Raw genomic sequence first — 21,972 nt, forward strand, 5'->3', positions numbered from 1 at the left:
TCTTCGTTATCAACTTTGGTCTACGTCCGTCTACGAGGCCTGTCCTGCAGGTCGAAATTTCCAGAACGAAAACGTTGTAAACAAAAACTATGTTTTCTAATGCGACACCGTGTATGGAAATCATTAATCCTTCGAGCCGATTCTGCAGCACCGATGCTCATACTCGTAAATAATACCATAAACCTTGTTTTCCTTTTTTATAAATATAGTGACGGAAAGAAAAAAAACAGGAATTGTGGATTTGAAAAACAAATGCGTGAGTACATATACCTAAGACATTTATTTGGAATTCCTAACCAAAGAAAAGATATTTGACCTCAAAGTGGCGTGTATGATAAAATGACAATTACATATGTAAGGATCTAATATAAAAATAATATCGTTGATGTATCAAACCAAAAAAATTGAACCAATCTCTCAATATTTTTATAAAATGTTTACAAACCCAGTAAAAACGAAAAGCTGTACGGCATGACGCTGACAATCTTAGGCCAACTTAATACTGACTCCACACATGTTTTTGGAAGTTCTTCGTGATCTATATTTTACCAATTTATAATACATTAATCCACATCTAAGAGCGTCCACCGGGTTCTTTGTCACTTCCCACAGTGACAGCGGACCCGATTTCATTGGAGTTTTTGTTTCGCACGATTTCAATATTACAAAATCTGATATTGAATATTAAGTCGGAATCACAATCGCTATAAGTTATGGAGTAGTTATGGAGCCGGATAATGCAAAAATATTGGCTTGAATTAACTTAATTTGATTTAGTTTTATAATAGAGGCATTATAATTGACTATATCAATAGAGTTGTTTTTTTTAAGTTTATTTTTACAAGGAACTATAAAAATTCCTTTGTTAATTAAATCAACAACTCCTACGACTGGCGAAGAAATATTGGTAGATGAATATAAAAGAGACTTACACTTAGCGGTAAAGTTTTTAAAGAAATCTAATGTAGATGGTAATAAGAACATCAGAAACATCACAAATGCCGCTAATGCTGAATCACGAACGCTGAAATTAAAAACCCCTTAGTAAGTAACAGAAGTCCATTTGTACTGTTAACTAAAATCATTCGTCTCTCATTCGAATTGTTTCAAGTAGAAAGAGACACTCGTGCTTTTGTTAAGCCACCAATTTAACTACTTAATTAATCACATTCAATGTAAATAATTGTAATGTAAGACGTTTCTGGGCTTCTAAAATAAAAATGATTAAAACTACAACATTTAATTTGTTAACTTTTTTTTCGATGAGATCTCAGATAAATACATATTTTATGTTGTATTGTTAATTTACATTCTCTCTACTCTATCAAAACTCTCTAAGATACAAAAATAATATTAAAACGTATTTACTATTTAGCATCCTCTAGTTCAAAGTAATCCTTAATAGCATCACCCCATCCCTTAAAAACTTGTGGAGAACGGGAAAAGAACAAGACCATTGCTCCACCAAATAATATAATCACCATCTACAAATATAGGACATATATTGAAAAGTCGTTTAAAGTTGAAAGTTCATTTATGTCTACGGTCCCGACAAACAAGATTTTAGGTTTGATACAGACTTGTCTAAAATATAAACAAAGAGACGCACAACCTTTTTATAATAATTCAGGAATTTGAATCCCATCAATTATGTTCAAAAATACGTAACATATATGTGGAAAATCTAGTGAGCGCCTACATTAACCTTTTTGTCTGTCTCCATCCTGATTTTAACAAAATATGTAAACACATAGTACTGGTAGGCTTAGAAGAGCAAAAAAATTATATTATCAAACAGTTCTGTGCCACAAGGAATGCTTGGATACACATATATATTTTATAACGTAATAAACGTTTAATACGTGTCCAACTCATGGTATGCTCTACCAACATGTAAATGTCTGTTAAGGTTATGAGAAAAAATACATTTACTTAATAAAATATTTCGATTGATTTACAACAGCCAGTGTTGCGCTGTCATTTTTTTAAAGTACGTATATGTGAAGTAGTCTTTAAATATACTTTACACAACGAACATAGATAATTTTTACTTACGATTTCCCAGAATGTAATTTTCCCCAACTTTGCCGAGTCTTCTTTCACAGATCTTTCGGCTGCTTTCATTCCCTCAGGAGTGATTTTAACTTTTTTTGCAACAGCACTTTGCGGCCTACATACAAAAAGTGTAACTAATTTCTAGTGGTATTGTAACGTACTTAAGTTCTAGTTGTATGCTTATGAATAACCATTATACACTACCTAAGCCTAGCACTTATCACTAGCTGACGTCATGACAGCCAAAATCAACAAAATAAAAAGTCAATACAACAGTTTTAAAATTCGAATTAGAGGTTGCACAGATTAACAATAAGGCATTAAGAATAAGGCGACAGATATTTTTTTATTTATTTTACTTCTTTCGCCGGAGAATTGTTTTTTTTTTTAAGATAAGAGGGATATTTGATCATTTAAAAGCATGGACATATCATTTTAACGTAAAACATTGAAACCATGGCGACAAACACGGACCGAGGTTAGTCCAAGGCCAACGCGATTGGTATTTCTTTATTTTGATTAGTACCTCGTTATATAGTGTTTTCTATTTTTGTGAGGAATAATAAATAAAGGTAAGTGTATATATTGTTACCTGAATAGTCCTAAAAATTGAAAAGACATGGATAGAAAAGTAGCAGTTTCTAAAAGTATCATCATTGGAACAGCGAAAGCAGAAAACAATGGAAACGACAAATACTCAGGTGCTGCTGGATAGGTCCTGAATCAAAAGAATTGTATCAAACATCAGTATTACCACGGCGTTGGTCGGGATTATAAATCCCGGTTACCCACTTTAAACTATAATTCATGAATCATCTAAAAATCTAAAGAATAAGTTGCAAAGGAGACCTTTTTTACCAGATCAAGGTTTAGTAGCGCTACTTGCAAAAAGCCAACTTCGAAAATCCCAAAGGAGGTTTACAATACAACATATATTTAATACAGACTAGATGTCCTACGTTAAACCTCGCGGCATCAATGAATTTATCCATAACCTAAGTAATTATACTATGTGGAACCAGCTGCCCACTGAAGTATTTACGAACCAATTCGACTTAGTGTCCTTCAAGAAAAGAGCGTACAAATTCTTAAAAGGCCGGCAACGCACTTGCGGGGTTTCTGGCAATGAGTGTCCATTGGAGGCGGTATTTCTTAACATCAGATGAGCCTCCTGCCCGTTTGCCCCCCTATTCTAAAAAAAAATCTTTTTCATATTAAGACTTACGCTACGAAGAGTCCTTTAAAAGCTAAATTCGTTGCAGTACCGACTAATGTTCCGATTCCACCTGTAAACATAAATTTATTGTTTGATACTGAATCAATAATTCATATAAAAATAAAGTTATCAATAGTACAGATCTCCTCAGACCACTTCACGTCAATTCTGTTTTGTAATTATCAAAGTCGGAATTTTATTCGAAGCACAATGTTACGTGGGTTGCGTAATGATTACACGTATGAAAAAAAACATATGTATGACGGATCTGTTTCCCCTTCAATAGTTTTAGATAATAGCTAAAAAAAGCTATACATATTTCAAATAAAATAATAAGTATATCATTTAGCGTTGCCTATTTATTTATTAAGCTTTTCCATAAACAAGTTTCATTTAAATTTCCCGCCTTCTTAATAAACTACTCTAGATGGCTCTCTCTCTCTCTCTCGGAGGCTGTCTCTCACAAGATCTGATGGCCATCGTTTTCATTAATTCAATTAAAGCTCAATTAACTATAACAGTCCGTTTTAACACATGCTATTAAGTCAAATATAAAAATAATAATCTAAAGTATCTAATTTTGAACAAAATAACTCTTGAAATTTTTTGACCTTAGGAGATATTGTTGATTTGCTTCGATTCGTTGTTTATTATGTGCAAGTCTGGCCTCGAACACCAGTGAAACCACAGTTATATAAGTAATATTAAAAGGAATATAACACCGTTGCTTCTATACATGTGCGAATTTTCTGTTTCGCTCTTATTTTGAGATATAACAATGTTTTTGCGGACGTATACAACGAAAATAATAAGGTACACCTATATTATAATATAAATTTATTTCTATCTTTAATACTGACCTATTGTAGCTGAATAGGTAATAGCGCAAAAGTAACAGACTGTTATGTCACTTGCTACACTATCGCCATCTTTCGTCTTGTCATATATCTTCAGGAGCCTTTGCTGAAATTTTATTAACAACGAAATCATACATCGGTATTACCTTTTCGTGTGTAATTTACTAAGGTGTATTATGATAGAAAAATGTATTTCTTATTTGTGTTTTTACCTGCTGACAATAGATTTTTGTATGTGTTGAATATATGTATGTGGTAAAGGAACATATTGCGAGATATTAATTTTGGAAAAAGGTTATTCAGGTGGCCAAATCAAGAGTATTTTTTTATTTACACAAATGAAAAAGGGAAAAAATATACATCAAAAAAAAAAAGAATTCAAAGCTTGTGAATTTGTATTTAATTATTAATTGATCTAAAGTACTTACGTCTTCAAACACTTTCAGAATGGCAAAGTTGATCGGCACCATCATAGTGGTAGCAGCAGTGTTTGTAATCCACATTGACACAAAAGTAGTAACGATGCACACGGCGAGTAGAAGCCTGGAAAGTGAGTATAAGTTAACGCCCTTGTCGTAAAACGTTATCTTCCGAGCCAATATGGCCCCTGCGCGACAGTGGAGGCATCTACATCTACGGATACCTCGTCGGATGGGCCGAATTACTAGTAGCCCATCTCGAAGACCAATTCTCGCCGAACCCCGCGGCCTCTCCCAGTTGAGAGTGCAGCCCAGGCGCTAATCTTGAGCGCGCCGCAACCTGTCCAAGAGACCATCTCATTCTCGCCCAAACAATTCGAAGGGTGATTACTTCACTACCACTACAGAAAGCTCCCGGACCTGATGACATCACCCACCGAGCACTTCGTTACTAAAACAGATACAGAGTACCAAGGCCCGAACAGTTTGGATTTGGAAAGGATTGGGTCGGATCGAGCCCGCGCAAGTTAACAGCGGGGCGCCTTGATCAATGGTCATTGGTCCACCCCTAAATATCCTCTACGCCAACGTCCCTCGCGCTCTACGCTGTCCTATGCTCGCTCTTGCTCTGCGCTGACGATACGGCCTACTTAGTCACAGCCCGAGACACGCTGCCATCAAACTCCAAAGATCACAGGAGCTTTCCCAATTCCCCAGAAGGGCGAATGGGGCGCTGAGCAAGCTTTGCCAGCTGATGTCGGGCGATATCCACTCAGCGCCCGCGTGGTCCACCTAGGTCCAACCAGGTCAGGTGTGACCTGGTTGGTCCATCGCATCCAGATACGAAACTTCCGTACCCGCACAAACTGTTACGTGCGGGTACCATCACCGGACAAGTCTGGTGTCGAGCCCTATGCCCCCGTCTCTTCCCATTAAATCGTAATTATGATGATTTGATGAAAAAGCCAAAATCAAGATGAAACATGGACTGATTCAATATTTTTAATAAAGGTTAAAAAACCTCTCTAATTATTGATTTTTGATTATAAGGTCGGACGCATTAATAAAATAATTCAATAAATATAATCTAATTAAGTAAACAATAACAACTTCATAACTTCGAAACGTCGACGTAATAGAAAGACTTTAATTTAATTTAAGGTTAATAAAAAAGTTTTATTCGAATGTATAGAACTAGTGTAAAATATCATATTTACTACTAAGTGTACCAAACTACTACAATTTTATTCACTATGAAAAGAAACTAAATTTCGTACTTTACGTGTGAATATCCGATGAGCTTTATTGCAAAGTATGCAAGCCGCTTGTGAAGGCCTGACTGCTCCACGGAGTATGCAAGTATCATACTTCCAATAAACATTATGAGGGTATCCTAGAAATTAAAAAACCACGACAATAAACATTTGGAAAATTATTCTATTTAAGTTGGATTAAAAATTATTTATGAGGAAGCGTCAAAAATGCAAGCGGTTGAAAATTCTTAGCATTATCATAAGTGATTGTATTTTAACATTTAAATACACGAAAACTTAAAACTATTCTTGGCTTTTCAGTGAACTTGAAAGCAATTTGTTATATAATGAGATTTTAGCAGACGTTTATGTTATTGATTACTGATCAATTTGTATTTCAGACGCCTAAATTATTTCTATATATTTTTAGTCAATATAGGGTAGCCTCGTAAGAATCAAACATAAATAATAAATTTTATGACATTTCAGATAAAAAAGTTGAGCTCTCAAAAAGTCAATTTAGCTTGGGGACAGGAAGCGCTATGGGGCCGGAAGTGAGCGGTCAAAGCTTTAATGGGTATTAGCACAAAATACTTAATATTTATTTTATATTTTATTTATATTCTTTGCAAATAGAAAGTAGGTTAATATAATATTCATAATACCTAAATGATATTTCTAAGTATATGTTTGGATGATTTGAATAATAATAATTTAAATTACTCATATTAACGACATACATTCATATACGCTTGACAAACTTCTCCTGTACTTAACACCCCCGCGAAGGGAAATATGATAACTGGCAGGAAGGATGTGATTGCGAGTGGTATACATTCTGTCACCCAAAAGCACGCCATGACACATAGACAATACGCAGCATAATGGTGAGGCTGAAAGAGACGTTTTTAGTTAAATTTTATACATATTTATAGGGAAATAGTAATCTAGTTTCTGTGATTGTCCGACCGATTGGTAATCCTCTTACACAGTACGGTAAAAATTTACCTAAGTCAAAAGTTCAAACTGTTGGACATAGGCTTGGGCGTCTAAGGTGACGCATAGAGCGACCACTGAAGAGCCTTTAAAGAGAACTGAGAGAACTTAAATATGGAAAGACGTTACGTAATCATTTGTTTTTGTGAAGGTTTTAGAGGGTGTAGCTTACAGCTTAAATATTAGCCTAAAAGTTAAGTACCTCTCACTACAAAATTAATATTTCTCACCTCAAATTAACACTTTGCCGTACGGCCAAGACCACAAGGAGAGGAATATTGCTTTATTCTTTGGGTCTTTCAAGAAAAAACCGTACCAATTCTTAAAAGGCCGGTAGTCGCGAGCCCTCTGGCATTGAGTGTCCATGTGTGGCGGTATCACTAACACCAGGTGAGGCTCCTGCCCGTTTGCCCCCTGTTCCATAAAAACTACCGACGGCGTTTGACAAAGAGAATAATCGTATCACCATCCTTAAAAATTAATCTTGTTAAATGAAAATAAAAAGTAAATAAATATTATATACCTCAGTGGGATTGGTCATGTACAAAATAGGCAATAGTATAATTGGTACACCCACAGTGACTATACCACGCCAATGTACAGCTGCAAATATTTGTAGCTTTTCTGTTAATTCCAAATCGGGCTCTGGCGCTTTCCTGAAATGCATTGATATTTAAAATATACTAAAGCCAAAAAGTAAATCAGGTAAAAAGTAAACTTGGTTTTACAAAAACAAAACAAAAGCCAAAATACGTTCGTGCCAACGTGTGATATTCTCGGAATAATTCAATTACGCGACAGACATAAAAGTGAATATATTCGCAGAAAAACGTATATTATTGATGTTGAGCAATATGCCCTTAAACTTAAATGGAGATGGGCTGGCCACGTAGCCCGTTGAACAGATGACAGATGGTCTTGAGCAGTAACCGAATGGACGGGTCCGAAAGGAAAAAGGAACAAAGGAAGACCAATAGAGCGATGGGCCGACGGGATCGAGAGGGTAGCTGGTAGAAATTGGATGACGATGGCACAAAATAAATTAGGGTGGAAAAAGTTGGAGGAGGCCTTCTCCCGGACTGTTAGTTAAAACTATAAATTTATCTTTTTTTAACAAATGTATGTCAAAGATGTAGAATAAAGGTTTATTATTATTATTATTATTAAAGCCAAAAAGTAAATCAGGAAATATCGAAAATCATTTTACGTATAAGTTATATTTGGCAGGAAAGTAGATTATATTATTGCGTCTTTTATCGGTATTTGCGATTAAGGATATCTAAGGATAAAATTCGGAAATTAAATCTTCATGTTATCTAATTAGTTTTGACCCACAGGTATCACTAATAAGTTTCGTAAATTTGTATAAAAGTTCTAGGACTTTTATATAGAATGTACCAAGACTGTTCAACGGGTAAACGAGTTCTGTGGATTTATTTTTGAATCAACTCGAAATAAATTAAACCTTCCGATTGCAATCTATTTCCGAAATTTCTAGTACAACATTGCACAGAAGGCAATCAGACGCAACAGATTACGATGGATTTTTGTACAGATATTAAGTGTCGCTTCGTTTGCGGATTTGGTTCTAAGCCGAAACATCGATCGAAAAAGTGTACAACAAATGTTATGGAAATTACATAGAGCTGTCAAAAACTAAAATTATCATATTGACGTTATCGATGTATTACAAAATTAAAAATAGTTTATTCATTTAGGTAACACAATGTACACTTATGAACGTCAATAAAGTAATACATATTAAATGCTTCTAATTTTACATTTACTGCCATTATTCAAATCAAGGGCGTAGAGCGGAAGAGAACTGGCAATAAACTCTTCGCCACTCTTTTTAAATGGTATTTGACCTTCTAATTCTTACTATTATATCTAAATAAAAGTCTTGGTAGGTAATATAATACTAAAATATATAGAAGAATATGAATATTATTATACAATACATACAGCATTTTGTCCAATTCTTATTTCCTATGGACCTATATGCACATAATAATAAAATTTATTTTAAAATATCAATCTCATGGAAGATTGATATCTGTCAAACTCAAAAATGGAAAAAGCAAAATGTTTCTTTCAGTTTTAGAAAAAGAAGGTTACGTTCCTTCAATGAAGGATTTTACTGGATTAGAACGATACTAACATTTAAAATTATTTAAATTCAATTTAAATTTGGACCAACACCAATAACCGGAAAAAAACCATGTTCAGAGTTGATACTTAACGCTTAGTCTAGAATCTTACCCTAAGTCTTGAAAATGAAAATACATATAAAACTAATAAGTAAACAAAAAAATAACAATATATATAACCCAATACTAACCTCGTCGTAGATTTAAAACTCTAATTTAAAAAATAGGGCAACATTTTCATTGTTTGTGAGTTCGCGGTTTTACAAAAATTTTAGCGTTCGTCGAAGCAACATTATGATTGACTTGCTTTTTAATGGAAAAAAACTTGCTAAGATAGAAATTAAAATAAGATAATTACAGGCTAAAGTGATTTTAAGCAGGTCATAAATGTATCGTATCGTACCACCTTCCGTTTACTCAGACGAGGTGGCGAGAGAAAAGTAATATCAGCAAACATGTGCGTTTGCATATCTGTCAAAATTTATTTTGGATTTTTATTTTTACTGGTTAATACTATAACCTGATTTATGAGCCTATTTATTCTGTAAGGTAAAATACAAACTTACGTATTAAATATATTAAAAGCCTAAAACAGGTATTGAATCAATCAATCTAATATTATAAAGGAGTTTTAAACTATCTTATTCAAAAGCCAATACAATGTGGACAAAAGATAGTACCGTGTTTCTTACCGTGGCAATTTCCAGTTGAATTGGTAACGATATCAACAAATACATGTTTCACTTAAAAACAAGGTCGCTAACGTTTTTTTCAGTATACGTATATAAGACGATATAAAATACATTCAAGTGGAATGTAACGTATTTGCTGATAGTACCTACGTGCAGTTTTAAAACGGAATTAAACACTGTTATACCCGGCAACAGGCGTGCGCAGAGCGCAGCCCTAGCGAACTTCGAGACACGTGGCCGGTGGCTCCGGGCTCCCGCCCAGATGTCAGTTTATCGAGACGCGCCACTCGTGTGAACGTCGAAGTTCTCGTAATGTGAAACGAATACGAACAATGTTTTGTGTGATATCTGGATTTGACGTTGTTTTGAAATAGATCGCGCGTGTTAAGTTTTCGAGTTTATTTTCGATGAGTTTTCTTTCAACCTGAAATTGGTCCTGAAAGGTAAATTTGTGTTTGTTGATTAGAGAATTGCTTTGTGCTTATAAAAAGCTTAGAAATACCTTGATATGCAATTTAAAAAGTTCTATTTGTTTCTATGTAACAAATCTAATACTTTTGCGAACTCAAAAACGACAACTGAAATTATTCGCTGTTAATTCGTTAACAAAAACAACAATTACTCTTTAAATTTATAAGCGAGACATATTTTAGGTAGTTTAGGAATATAAACTTCTTGTTTGATTCCTGTGTTGCTATAATACATTTGATAGTTGAAAAGTTATTCGACAGTATTTTCTTTTCACTTACTTTGAATTTGGAACGGAGTTTGTTTTTCCTTAAATTAAGAAATTATGTAAATAGGATATTTTGTAGTACTGTAAAAACTGATCAGAAAAACTACTTTGATCTTTTACAATTAATTTAAAACCATAAAAATATTTTTACTTTGTATTATATCAAAGAGTGATAATACTGTATCAAAATAACCCCTGATGGTGAATAACGAACAATAAATTACTTAATATATATACGATAATTAATAAATATTATATTCACTCTACACTACTTTAATTAATCATAATAATATACCCATTTGTTTTGGGCCTTATGTAGGAAAATACAACTAACCCTATTAAAAGTCCTTTGGGAATTACAAAGCCAAACCCTTTATCAAAGTATTAATACAATATGTATTAATGAATTGTTCAGTTTCAAACTTTACACCATCAATTATTCCCTTGTAATCCTACAAGTCAAACGAAGAGTCAAGTTTATAGTAATGCATTAAACCCTCGAAATGAAAAGAGGATTATTATCCGTATTATATGTAGTTTCCTTTCTTTAAAAGTTCTAAAAATAACATGAAAGGTACAAAAAAAACGAGAAAAATATAACACTATTACAAAAAGCAATCCTTAAAAAAAAGAGTTATTTTGAATATGCATTTTATTATTTTGGTAGGTAGGCAATAAATAATCCACCTTTTATATATGTTGACAAAGAGTCGGCATCAATGACAAATAAATTGTATTTATTTGTTAATTACTAATTACATATCCTGTTTAGTTTCTTCTTTATAACTATATGTATTTTTGCACTTCTTGCCTATCTCATGTAATGTAATACATTTTTTTCCTTTACTCACATTGGTTGCCTGGACGAAATCGCTCAAAAGCGAGAAGGCCGCCCTCCTTTTGATTTAATTTTGATCAATTTTTTTTATAAATTCTAATGTAATGTAATAAATAAATAAAAATACCGAAAGCACGGTAAGTACCTATCGTAAGTAGTAGTCTTCGCCACAGCTTTGTTTGACATATAGATTCGGCCTTTTCAGAAATTTTAGTTAGAAATAATATTAAACGTATTTATTTTAATATCTTGTCTCCGAGTAATAATAGTAAGCTAAAGAGTTTGTTTGAACTCAGAAACGACTGGTTCAAGTAGAGAAATTAATTTTGTGTTGACTCGTCCATTTATTTAAAATGGCTTTGGGCTCCGCGGGGCACAGGTCGTTGAAGTATTATTAACATTTTGAATATAGAAAAATCCGATTTTCTTGAATGCTACATACAAATTATTCTCTTCGGCTACATTTACTCGCTTAGATTGTTCACTTGGGAGTCTTTTAAATGCTAATCAGCTTTTATACGATTATTTCACATTACTCTGAGAAACTGGCGTAATACACGAGAAAATACTGAATGATAGAAAATACCTGTTTTATTATTTATATATACAAATTAAAATATGTGCTTTTACTTTGGAAAATGTTGATAAATAGGAATATATATTAAAAAGGAAATATGTGACTTTTTTCTGTTAGTCCGAAAAAAGACGCGTAATAATTGTAGATAAGTGTGTTAGTTAGACTGTGGTTATAGAAATTATACCTCCAGAAATAGAGTAAATTTTTTACAATTAGTTGAATTTTATAAAACTATTTCAGCCGCAGAGTGATAAGATTAATCATATCTTTTTTATTAAACCGTTTTAACCTCTAAAACTACAAGTTTTACCGCAATAGGACAATTTTGATGATTTTTCTCTTTCTAAATTGTCTAATGCAATAGCCTAGTAATTGTCGTAACTAAACTAAATTTTGTACTTTACACTCACACACTATGTGTATGTAAAGTGTACGCTCCGAACAAAGTTAACTCTATAATTATATTATCTGCAACGTCGCATTTGATTTGTTATTCTGAAGCTGTGCTACGCCTAACACAATTACATCAGATGGTTGCGTTTTACATCAAAACAAGTAAAACCATTTCCAGAATTTATACTACAGCGAATATTTTTAATATTCACTGCCACTAAAATAAGTACCCCGTATGGTACTGCTAATCCTTTCATGTTCAACAGCCCACGGAATCTGACCTTTCACATCATATATCATCAAAATTATATAGTATCTAATAATGCAGCGATTCGTTCCCAAGTAATCGTACATATGATTCACTTCTGTTTGGTATATTTTATTAGGTTGTTTGGGGAATACTTAAATTAAATAAAAATAAATAAGATTATATATACTAGCTGTCGGCTGACCCGCGATGGCATTGTAGTCGCCTAGTTGATTAGTTCGTTTCCTTGTCGATAGCTACCACATTACTTATGAATTAGGGGAAAACGATCCATCTTCTAAATCAAGAAAGGAATTCTACTATTACATTATCTATATATATTATATATATGTCTAGTGTGTGAAATGTATGTATATGATACAATTAATTTATTTTTATAATCTTATAATTGGTGTGGGCGTTATAAATAGAACTGAAAGTCTTTTAAACTTTAGCTTAGAGAGCCATCGATATAACAAGCCCTGTAAGTTTAACAACAAAACTTCGCGCCTTTGTATTTTACCGTCGTCCTAACAACAACAATCGACTCTTTTCAAGATATATTTCCTCGAAACCTTATTATAAACATTCTTACACCTGCACTTTAGATAAACATTTAAGAGTTTTCTTGAACTTATAAAATAGACAATTATTATCTTTTGGAATAGATGAGGTACATATATATTTATTTACTACCTGAAGTATTTTTAATATATTTCTTTCTCTTATTTCTCCACTTAAAAGTGTGAATAGGTTAAGAAGGTACATTAATTCATCCAGAAGCCTACCCTCACTTTCTTGTTAGTTGAACGGCAATACGAAGCTACCTGAGTTTTTATGGAAAAATTATTAATTGTTTAAAAAAGTCAGTAAATAGATCATGTGATTTTTTATTTGAAAATTAAATCAATTTCTGATTATTATTAGATAAGCTTTAGTAAATTAAATATTTATACTGCATCCAGGTCGCATAAAACAAATTATAAGAAAACAATTTTCACATATAAAATTGCATTGATATTTGAATATTTGTAAAAAATATTCGAAAGTAGTACGTAACTAGTATGAAATATTTTCTTTCACATATCTTTTATTATCAGGAGAGGGAACATCACATTGTAATTAATGAACATGTTTTATGTGCCAAAAACGTTATTTTTTATAATTGATATGTGAATGAATGGGAGTATAGCCAACATTATATTATTATGAATCAATTATAAACGATGCAAAGACGATTTATTATATTATTTATTATTATCTATCGCGCCTCCGGAACTCAATGACATGTAACTCGGAGGTATTGGTTTTGATTTAAGCAAAAGAATAATTTCGTTTAATTATAGGTATATGTTATATCTACTCAATATATATAAATATCAAAACTAATGAAATTAAATCAAAACAACATGTATTTTATTAATACCAATTATGGCGATAGCTTTCGTTACTTCGGTAAATAGTCTATTACTTAAAAACACCTCAAATCTATCAAACATACAATCATACGTATATATATATATATAAGTATGAACCCCACGACCTACGGGAATGTTACGGAACTTAACGTAAGGTCCCAGTTGGGGCAGAAGGCTTTCAGTGTAGAAAACCAGTCTTGTCGGTGGGCAGCTCTTTTAATTTCACTCAGGATGAACTTTTGCCTTCAGGATTCCAGTCAAGGGCTTGCTTGACATTATGACTTGGTTCCCTCTGGACTGTAAGGCCCAGCCACTTCCCCTTTTGGCAATTTTTAGTCCTGTTAATTGGCACCTCATTGCATAGCTTACTGCTTAGGGATAATAAACAATTTATATTATCAATTGCTATGACTATAACTAGACAGCTCTAAACAACGTCATGTGCAATAGATTTTTAATCTATGCACTCTTTCTTCATACGGTAAACGAAAAATAGTAAAGAAGCCAAAACGTCTACTTCAAATTGAAGGCGGACCCGTGGTTAGATTGCCAATATAGACAAATGATCAAGCGTGAAGATATAAATAATACGATAGAATTTTTATTAATTAAATTGCATAGCCATAAATGAAATCAGGAACCAAATAATCAGCGAGGGTAAAAGCGTACGCTTATCTGCTTAGGATTGCCGAATATTGATAACACGAATCTGGTACTTAACCAAGTATTATCAGCCCTACTGATATTATATCCGCTGTCTAATTTTGAAGTATCGGGCTTGTTTTGCATCAAAAAATCAATTGCAGTATGTGAGATATGCTTACTGCAAGCATTTTAATATTTTACGACTACGTTTTCGTTTGCCTTGTTATTATTTCATGTGCAGTAGTACCAGTAGCCTGGTAGATGGTACCGGTAACCCTAGAGCTAGTGGTTTCCTTGCTCACCGAATAAGAATCGTACAGCAAGGAAATGCCAGCTTCAAATGTACATTACAGGGAACAAACTTTTTAAATTTGTTTTAGTGTTCTATTTATACGTTGCTTATTATTATTATTCAATAGCTTTCATTTTTATTACAGTTATAAGCTAAATTTTATGATACTATTTTCAGCTGGACCAAACTTTGAGAAATTAGCTTGTATCGTAATTGATTAAATACGTTTTGCATTAAGGTGTTTATTGTATTCGTTTAAAAAAAACAGACATAATAAGAAAATTTTATGGAATGATTTTGTAATGTTCTGCATATTAAACTTTTAAGACTAAAAACTTGGCAATTAAGAGGGAGTGTACGGAGATTTAGGAGCCAGTTCTGCTCGTCCTTTCTACGCCCTTGATTTGAGTACTGGCTATAAATGTAAATTTAGAAGCATTTTATGGTTTAAATACGTGTTCATTCCTAACTAAGAATAAATTATATTTTTATTGGATTTGCATGTAAAGTACATCATTATGAACTCACGATTCGAATATTACGAGATCGTACAAAGAACACTTTTAGTTCAGAAAAAATATGCACATATAAATAGTAACGAAATTCCCCTTTTTGTACAGTAAAACGAACTTCAAAGCTTGTAGTAAATGAAGTGCAAAAAATACATGCAGTTGGAAAATACCCTATAACGAGTTCAGAGAGAAGGGATCCGTTGCTTGCGGGAATGAAATGATTGGACCACATGAAAGAACATTTATACAAATAGTAGAATTGTTTCTCTTTACATTTATTTATTAAAATATTCCCTATGCGAATATATTTTTGTTAAAACATTATGAAGAACGTTGTCTCCTCAGTCCACGTTTGTAAAACACCTAGAATTACTAAAAAAAATCAGAACATATTTCTTCTAACTGAAGCGGTCATAAGGTATTCTATTTTTTTATAATTATTGCTCTCTTACTGTCATTTTTAATTTATTTAACTTATAAATGATGTCATGCACGCCGTCTGCACATGGGAAATTTGTGTAATTTGTATTTTTTTATATAAATAAGATAAAAAAATATTAAGACTAGTATTTATTACTAAGAGTAGTATGAGTGCTAAGTGTGACTTTCGCATATCAAAAAAAGTAATTTGACAGCAAAAAAGACTGTGGTTTTGTTACTTAAGTTAAAATGTCGTAAAGACAAGTCCATAGTAAGCAATTTTTAAGAAGTGTGTGTCGCTCGAGTAATCTATGTTTCAGAAAAACCATATATCATTATAAACCTTTCGAAGGCTTAGAAAATTCTATCCGCATTTGATTTTATTAAATTTTTAACGGACTTATAAAAGTACTGACAGCCAACAGTTTTATATAAAATCATCGTAACCATAGCAACACCTCATTCCAAGATAGCTTTTGTGATATATAAGTATCAATATACGAAAATTGTATATGTATATTCAAAATCATTATGTTTAATCTGTCTATCAAAAAAGTTTCACTGAATATTTATACATATTCTTTCCACGTTTATGCCAAGCAAATATTAAAGGCAAATAGGCCACTGGCTCCTACAGAATTACAAACGAAACAAGGTGCCAAAACCGAAAACCTACGAACATTTTTCAACGCTTTGTCAATTTAAAATAGATTCGTCAGACTAAAATCTTTTTATTAGTTCGGTGTTATTGGAATGTTTTAACGTCTGACTTTATAATTTCCGTTAATAAGTAATCATTTCTTTTACTGACCGTATTTCTCGTAACTGGGTTTTATATTGGACTAACGATACCTATAATATACCTATATATATAACTTTCCAATTTTAAATTAATATTTTTCGAAAAATTTACAATTAAGTGGTTTTGGTTGTTTAAAATCCCATAATGTGAATAATATAAACACGTTTCTGTAACTACTTCATTTAGTCAAGACAAGGTAAGCAGACTGATTTTTTTTTTAAAAGAGCTTCACCTTTATTCTACTATTAAAGAAATAATCTTTTGATTATTTCTTTAATAGTACAATACAGAAACGCCTTACTAAAACCCCATAACAATAATGATTGTTTCACAGAGAATGGCAACAAGGGCCATTTAGGCATGGGATATTTAACAAGTCTTAAATTATATTCTACTAACTAAAATAAAAATGTGTTTATTCATTTGAAGTATGCGTCATAATGTGTAAGATTTGGGAATTGCTTCTACTGTATATTTTAAATTTGTAAAATATCTTTTATAAGCTAGAATCCGGGCTAGCCCATTAAAACAAAATACACCGTGAATATAGGAAATAACAATGTCAAAGTCAAAAATAATTTATTCATATAGGTAACACAATGCAAACTTATGAACGTCAAAAAAGAAATATACATTAAATGCTTGTAATTTTACATTTACTGCTAGTTCTCAAATCAAGGGCGTAGAACGGAGGAGAAGAACTGGCAATAAATATTTTCTTTAAACGTTAAGGGATTAGTATAGATTTGTAACCTTTGAGCTGCAGACGCCAGTCGCCAACTATATATATATTCACTTGACAGCTTTAAGAAATGACATTTTTATATTCTATACTAAAATTTCAATGGTGTGCGTAATATGTCATCTATAAAAAATGCCGGTAGGCGGCAATAAATAGTTAACCAATTCTAATAATATATTATATTGGTTATATAAAAACGTTACGTGTGGATGGAATTCGTGTGATTCTTAAATAATTTAGAATTTTAGAAAAACTAATTTCTTTAAAATATTGTGTCTGGTTTAGAACGAAACGTTGGCCTATAGCCGCAGTGAAGCTTGGAGCTGGTGTTATATGTATTATAATATATTATACCCTTCTCACTCAAAGCATGTTTTGTTTTTCTGAATTATAAAACAGCGCTTTTAGGTAATGCACGTAATCAGTATAATAATTTAAAAATAAATCGATTCGTCTGAGACCCAGATAGAAATTCGTCAAGAATTTGATCTTAGTTATTAACTAGCTTTTTGGACTGTCACTCCTATGACAATTTGAACATGAATTAAAGTCAAGAATGACCATACAAGACTTTATTTATTTATATATAAACACTTCGTTGCATGTACAGAAATATAATCGGCGAGCGATCTCTTTCAGGCAACCAATGTGAAATAAATATAGATAAGGCGAGCGCAAGAATATATAAGACATACTTAGACATAAATAATGGGACACAACTAAGCAATTCAAACATATTGAAACAGTGAACAGGACAATCATAAAAAGGACACATGTAAAAGAAAACGTGTATATGAATCACGAAAATTTCAGATCAGTTATTATGAAAGTTAGGGTTACGATGTGGACAGATAATGCATGCACTTTATTTAGAGCTTTAAAGGAAGATAGAGAAGGAGCTAAGTGAATAGGGGCAGGAAGGGAATTCTATATAACTGCAGGTACCTTAAAGGATTTGCCAAGAAAGGAAGAGTTATGAACTGGGATTTCAAGAAACTTTTTTTTCGTAAGCTTAAGGTTGAGGGATCCCAAAAAATTTAAATTAAGATAGGAAGTAGTTAGGAGTGAATGGAACATAAGATATGGACAACTTTCGCTGACGAATGAGAAACCAGCCTAGCCGCTTATAGAACGCAGAGATATCGTCGTACTTTCTTAGACAAAATACAAAACGGATACAGACATTTTGGAGACGCTTATAAAGAAATTCGGCGTTTATATCGGAATATCAAGAATCGGCGAAGTCTAGTTATGACAGTAGGAGAGATTGTGTGAGTGAGGTTTTAGTGTTAAACGGAAGAAAACTCCCAGGTCTTAATTCACACCGTCGATATGTACAGGGAGTAACCTGGCCCAAACAATTCTCGACGTAAAATAAGGGCTGGCAATAAGTATGACTGCTCTTTTTGGGATTGATTTGTAGATCAAAATCCAGTCAACTATCTAACTTAAATTACGGAGAATGACAAGATAATTTCACTATTAAAATTCAATAGATTATATATTAAAGAGCCGCTTTCTTACTCTATTAATATCCTTAGAGGAACGTGACTTGTTACCACTAGGGGTAGTTATTGTGGGGTAAGGAGGGATGTCACTTGTCGTCATCTCCGTCGCCAGGCGTCTGGACGCCGTATCAGTCTTGACGTGAGTAAATAAAACAATAACGATCAGATTATCACCCTCTAAGAACGGAAATGAGGCGATGCTTTCAAGATTGTACAGTCGCTAAGAAAATCGTTGAAGACGGCTATAAAGATATAAGCGTTACTCTAAGTGACTGGTAAATTTTTATGTCGTTGTTACAGTTTACGTAAGTTAAGTATTAAAGTATAAAATTAATATATATTATTATATACTGAGTAGTAGGAAAAAAGTGTTCGCCAAACACGTTGCATTTGCAAAGTTCATTATAGTTTACTCTCTAACTATAATTTCATTTGACATAGGAATTGGCTTATTTGAATTTATGATTTGCTGACGTATTGCAAATTAAATTCCCATGTTTCTTTATTACTTAAGATGATTTGCTTAAATTACCCAAACTAAAGATAAACAAATTCAATAACGGTACTAAGTAATCCTGTAAGACAACATACCGATTATATAGAGCAAAATCAAAGGTCCCAACTGAATTCTTGTGTATTTGGCACTTTGGGTGTTACGCCTATCGGTTCTTACAACCAAATATTAGTAGTCCTTTCGATGTCGTTATAATAGATTTTTACTGTAGTAATTGTTTGTTGATTAGGTTTCCTTAATACATAAACAGTAAAGAACATTAGTAGATCTTGGTAAATTCACTGTTTGTTTCATGTTAATTAAAGTTTAGTTAGTAGACTTCGATGTATCGTGGAATTCATTCGAGATTCTTTTGTTTAATATCGTTCCGGGTTTGTTAATTTCCTTTATCACGTTTTCGTCGTGATATTATCAAACTAAATAACAGCTATATTTGCGCTAAATTGTAATTCTGGTCCGTATTTGTCCTTATTTCTTCTTAGTTGGCTACATTAGGAAATATATAAGTCTTCTATTTTAACAAATTTGTCCTCACACCATTATATACTTCCTGTTGATATTCTGTGACTATTTGTAATACCAAGCTATAGTCAAATTATTTTTAGCTTTAACGTAGCAATCACGTCATTTTACTGTTTCTGAGCTTGTAAATTTTATTATATTTTACGTTGTATGTGCATAATAAATAGGATATAGAAGATGTAATAAAACCGGGTGACGTTTCCGCTGCGCGGTTTTATTTTCACGTTTTCTTGAATACTGAATTATCGAATACCTCACAACGTTTGAATTCGATATTTTATTATACTTCGTATGAAGCTATTTTTAATATGGATTATGATGTGTATTTGCATGTGAATAAATAAGTATTTTTATTAATATCCAAATCTGTATTTTGTAAGATATATATGTAAAGGCGCGTTAAGTTGACTTATTGTGGGATAATATTTAATATGTGTTTTATAGTATTGTCTTTTGTTAAAATAGCTTTTACACATTAAGAAAAACACTTTAAAAATATCAGAAGACAAAACATATAAAATATCAGTTTATGCGTATAGTTTAAAAATTAATTTAATTGTAAAGAAACTTCACACTTTTTCTGCAGTTTTCGGAATCAATGGTGGCCCAGCTATAAGCTGTCCAGTTACTGTTTAATTATTCAATATAATAAGCCTTTACCTTACCTTTGTTATCTTAAATGAAGTAGGTACTTCATTGTATTTAGGTAAATACAATAATTACTAGATATTACTATTACAACTAATGAACGGCTTACCTTTTTCAAGCCTGTCCATCTTCCCTCTTCATCTTTTAACACGTGTCCCACCATTGTTCCCACCCATTATTCAATTTTTTTATTTTAAATATTATGTTGAAAATAATATAGCCGCAATTTTCAAAATCTAATAACAATTGATCATAACGCTAGGTAATTCCATCAACATAGCCTGAAGGTACCAACCCACATTGTAAATACTTCGTAGTTGCATAAACTAGTTTATAAACTATTTACCTAACCGTTAGCTTAACAGACAGTTATCTGTAAAACTCCCCGTAAGCTACTGGATATAGTAGTTACATGGCTGGTGACATTTACAACACGTAGAAATGAAACTCGGAGTAAACGTAAGTTTTTAGTTAGGTATTCGCAAGATTTATAGTATGTATCTTTTCATCTGCATCTGTTTAAATTCAATTTTTTATGTCTCTTAAAGCTACTGTGTTTTCTTAGACTTTATACGTTGTCAATGCTTGACTTGATAGATTTTTGTTTAAGTCTTAGATAATTTCCTCACTGTTTCCCTTTATCATATAACTTAGGGTGAAATCATATTTTTTTAACATAAGTCAAGGTTCTTTACAATTTAATTAATTTTTAAACTAAACGCATAAACTGATATTTTACATGTTTTGTCTTCTGATATTTTATTTTTAAAAACAAAACACGGTCACGCTGACCACGCACGCTGAAAAGCACGCGAAACGTCGGTAAATTAAATTAATCACTAAAGCGGCTTTAGTTGAAAACACCAAAAGAAACTTATCTCGCAAAACCATATGTAAGAATAATATCGCAGCTGTATTTTCTAATCTCTGCGTGAGATGCATATAAATATTTATTATCATTTAATATAGGAATTCCTAAGCGTATAGTATGACTTTCCTTAGATAGACACGCTATGTGGAATATTATTTTATTATAAACCTTTGACTTTATCTTTATACGTTTTACCAGGCTTTTAGATCATTGTCTACCAGTAGGTTATAGACACATTTTTGCTATTTGTGCTTACCAAAGTTTATACTCTTAGACATTTACTGCCTTTAGTTACTGAGCTGTTTTTCTTGATCTGAATATTGTTCCATATTATATCTCACGTCGTTTATATTAGGAGCAATGTTGGCTTGGTGACTTAAGCACACCAAACTCAACTCTATAGTGTGTTTAAATCCCATTATATATCCCCAATGACATCACCATTCACGAAACACAGGCTGCCATTCACACCTCAACAATTAACAAGTAGGAATACTGTATCTCCAAGCACTTTAGTACCTACTATGCAATGCAATCTCGAGTCGAGATCATAAATTTGAGATCTCTTGGGATTAAAATTACAATCTAGAAATCTCGAGTAGTTTTCGAATACCATTTTCGATTAAAACTTATTTCCAGAGATTACTTA

General features: G+C 32.4%; 2 protein-coding genes across 8 annotated transcripts in view; one reads left to right on the forward strand and one right to left on the reverse strand.

Annotated features, from left to right (window-relative positions):
• The window catches only part of LOC123717102 (protein I'm not dead yet-like), a 29,225-nt gene that overhangs the window by 2,484 nt on the left and 4,769 nt on the right, over positions 1-21,972 (reverse strand). For 2 of the 5 annotated variants that reach the window (XM_045672916.1, XM_045672912.1), the window contains exons 1-12: positions 8,762-8,861; positions 7,320-7,452; positions 6,541-6,693; positions 5,825-5,940; positions 4,557-4,671; positions 4,132-4,234; positions 3,281-3,341; positions 2,648-2,773; positions 2,056-2,170; positions 1,369-1,484; positions 933-1,024; positions 446-538 (exon numbers count right to left, since the gene is read on the reverse strand). In XM_045672916.1, the coding sequence (XP_045528872.1) occupies positions 446-538; positions 933-1,024; positions 1,369-1,484; positions 2,056-2,170; positions 2,648-2,773; positions 3,281-3,341; positions 4,132-4,234; positions 4,557-4,671; positions 5,825-5,940; positions 6,541-6,693; positions 7,320-7,452; positions 8,762-8,766 (1,228 nt within the window). In that variant the 5' untranslated portion in view covers positions 8,767-8,861. Of the gene's footprint in view, positions 1-445; positions 539-932; positions 1,025-1,368; positions 1,485-2,055; positions 2,171-2,647; positions 2,774-3,280; positions 3,342-4,131; positions 4,235-4,556; positions 4,672-5,824; positions 5,941-6,540; positions 6,694-7,319; positions 7,453-8,761; positions 8,862-21,972 lie in introns of those variants that run through there. The other 3 variants (XM_045672913.1, XM_045672914.1, XM_045672915.1) reach the window with 2 other exon arrangements.
• The window catches only part of LOC123717104, a 36,800-nt gene continuing 17,394 nt past the window's right edge, over positions 2,567-21,972 (forward strand). The window contains exons 1-3 of one of the 3 annotated variants that reach the window (XM_045672918.1): positions 2,567-2,627; positions 4,575-4,678; positions 6,290-6,377. The gene's annotated coding sequence lies outside the window, so the exon portion shown is untranslated. Of the gene's footprint in view, positions 2,628-4,574; positions 4,679-6,289; positions 6,378-9,893; positions 10,082-21,972 lie in introns of those variants that run through there. The other 2 variants (XM_045672917.1, XM_045672919.1) reach the window with 2 other exon arrangements.

Source organism: Pieris brassicae, chromosome 12, assembly GCF_905147105.1.
Source record: "Pieris brassicae chromosome 12, ilPieBrab1.1, whole genome shotgun sequence".
In the NCBI taxonomy this organism is placed as follows: Eukaryota; Metazoa; Arthropoda; class Insecta; order Lepidoptera; family Pieridae; genus Pieris; species Pieris brassicae.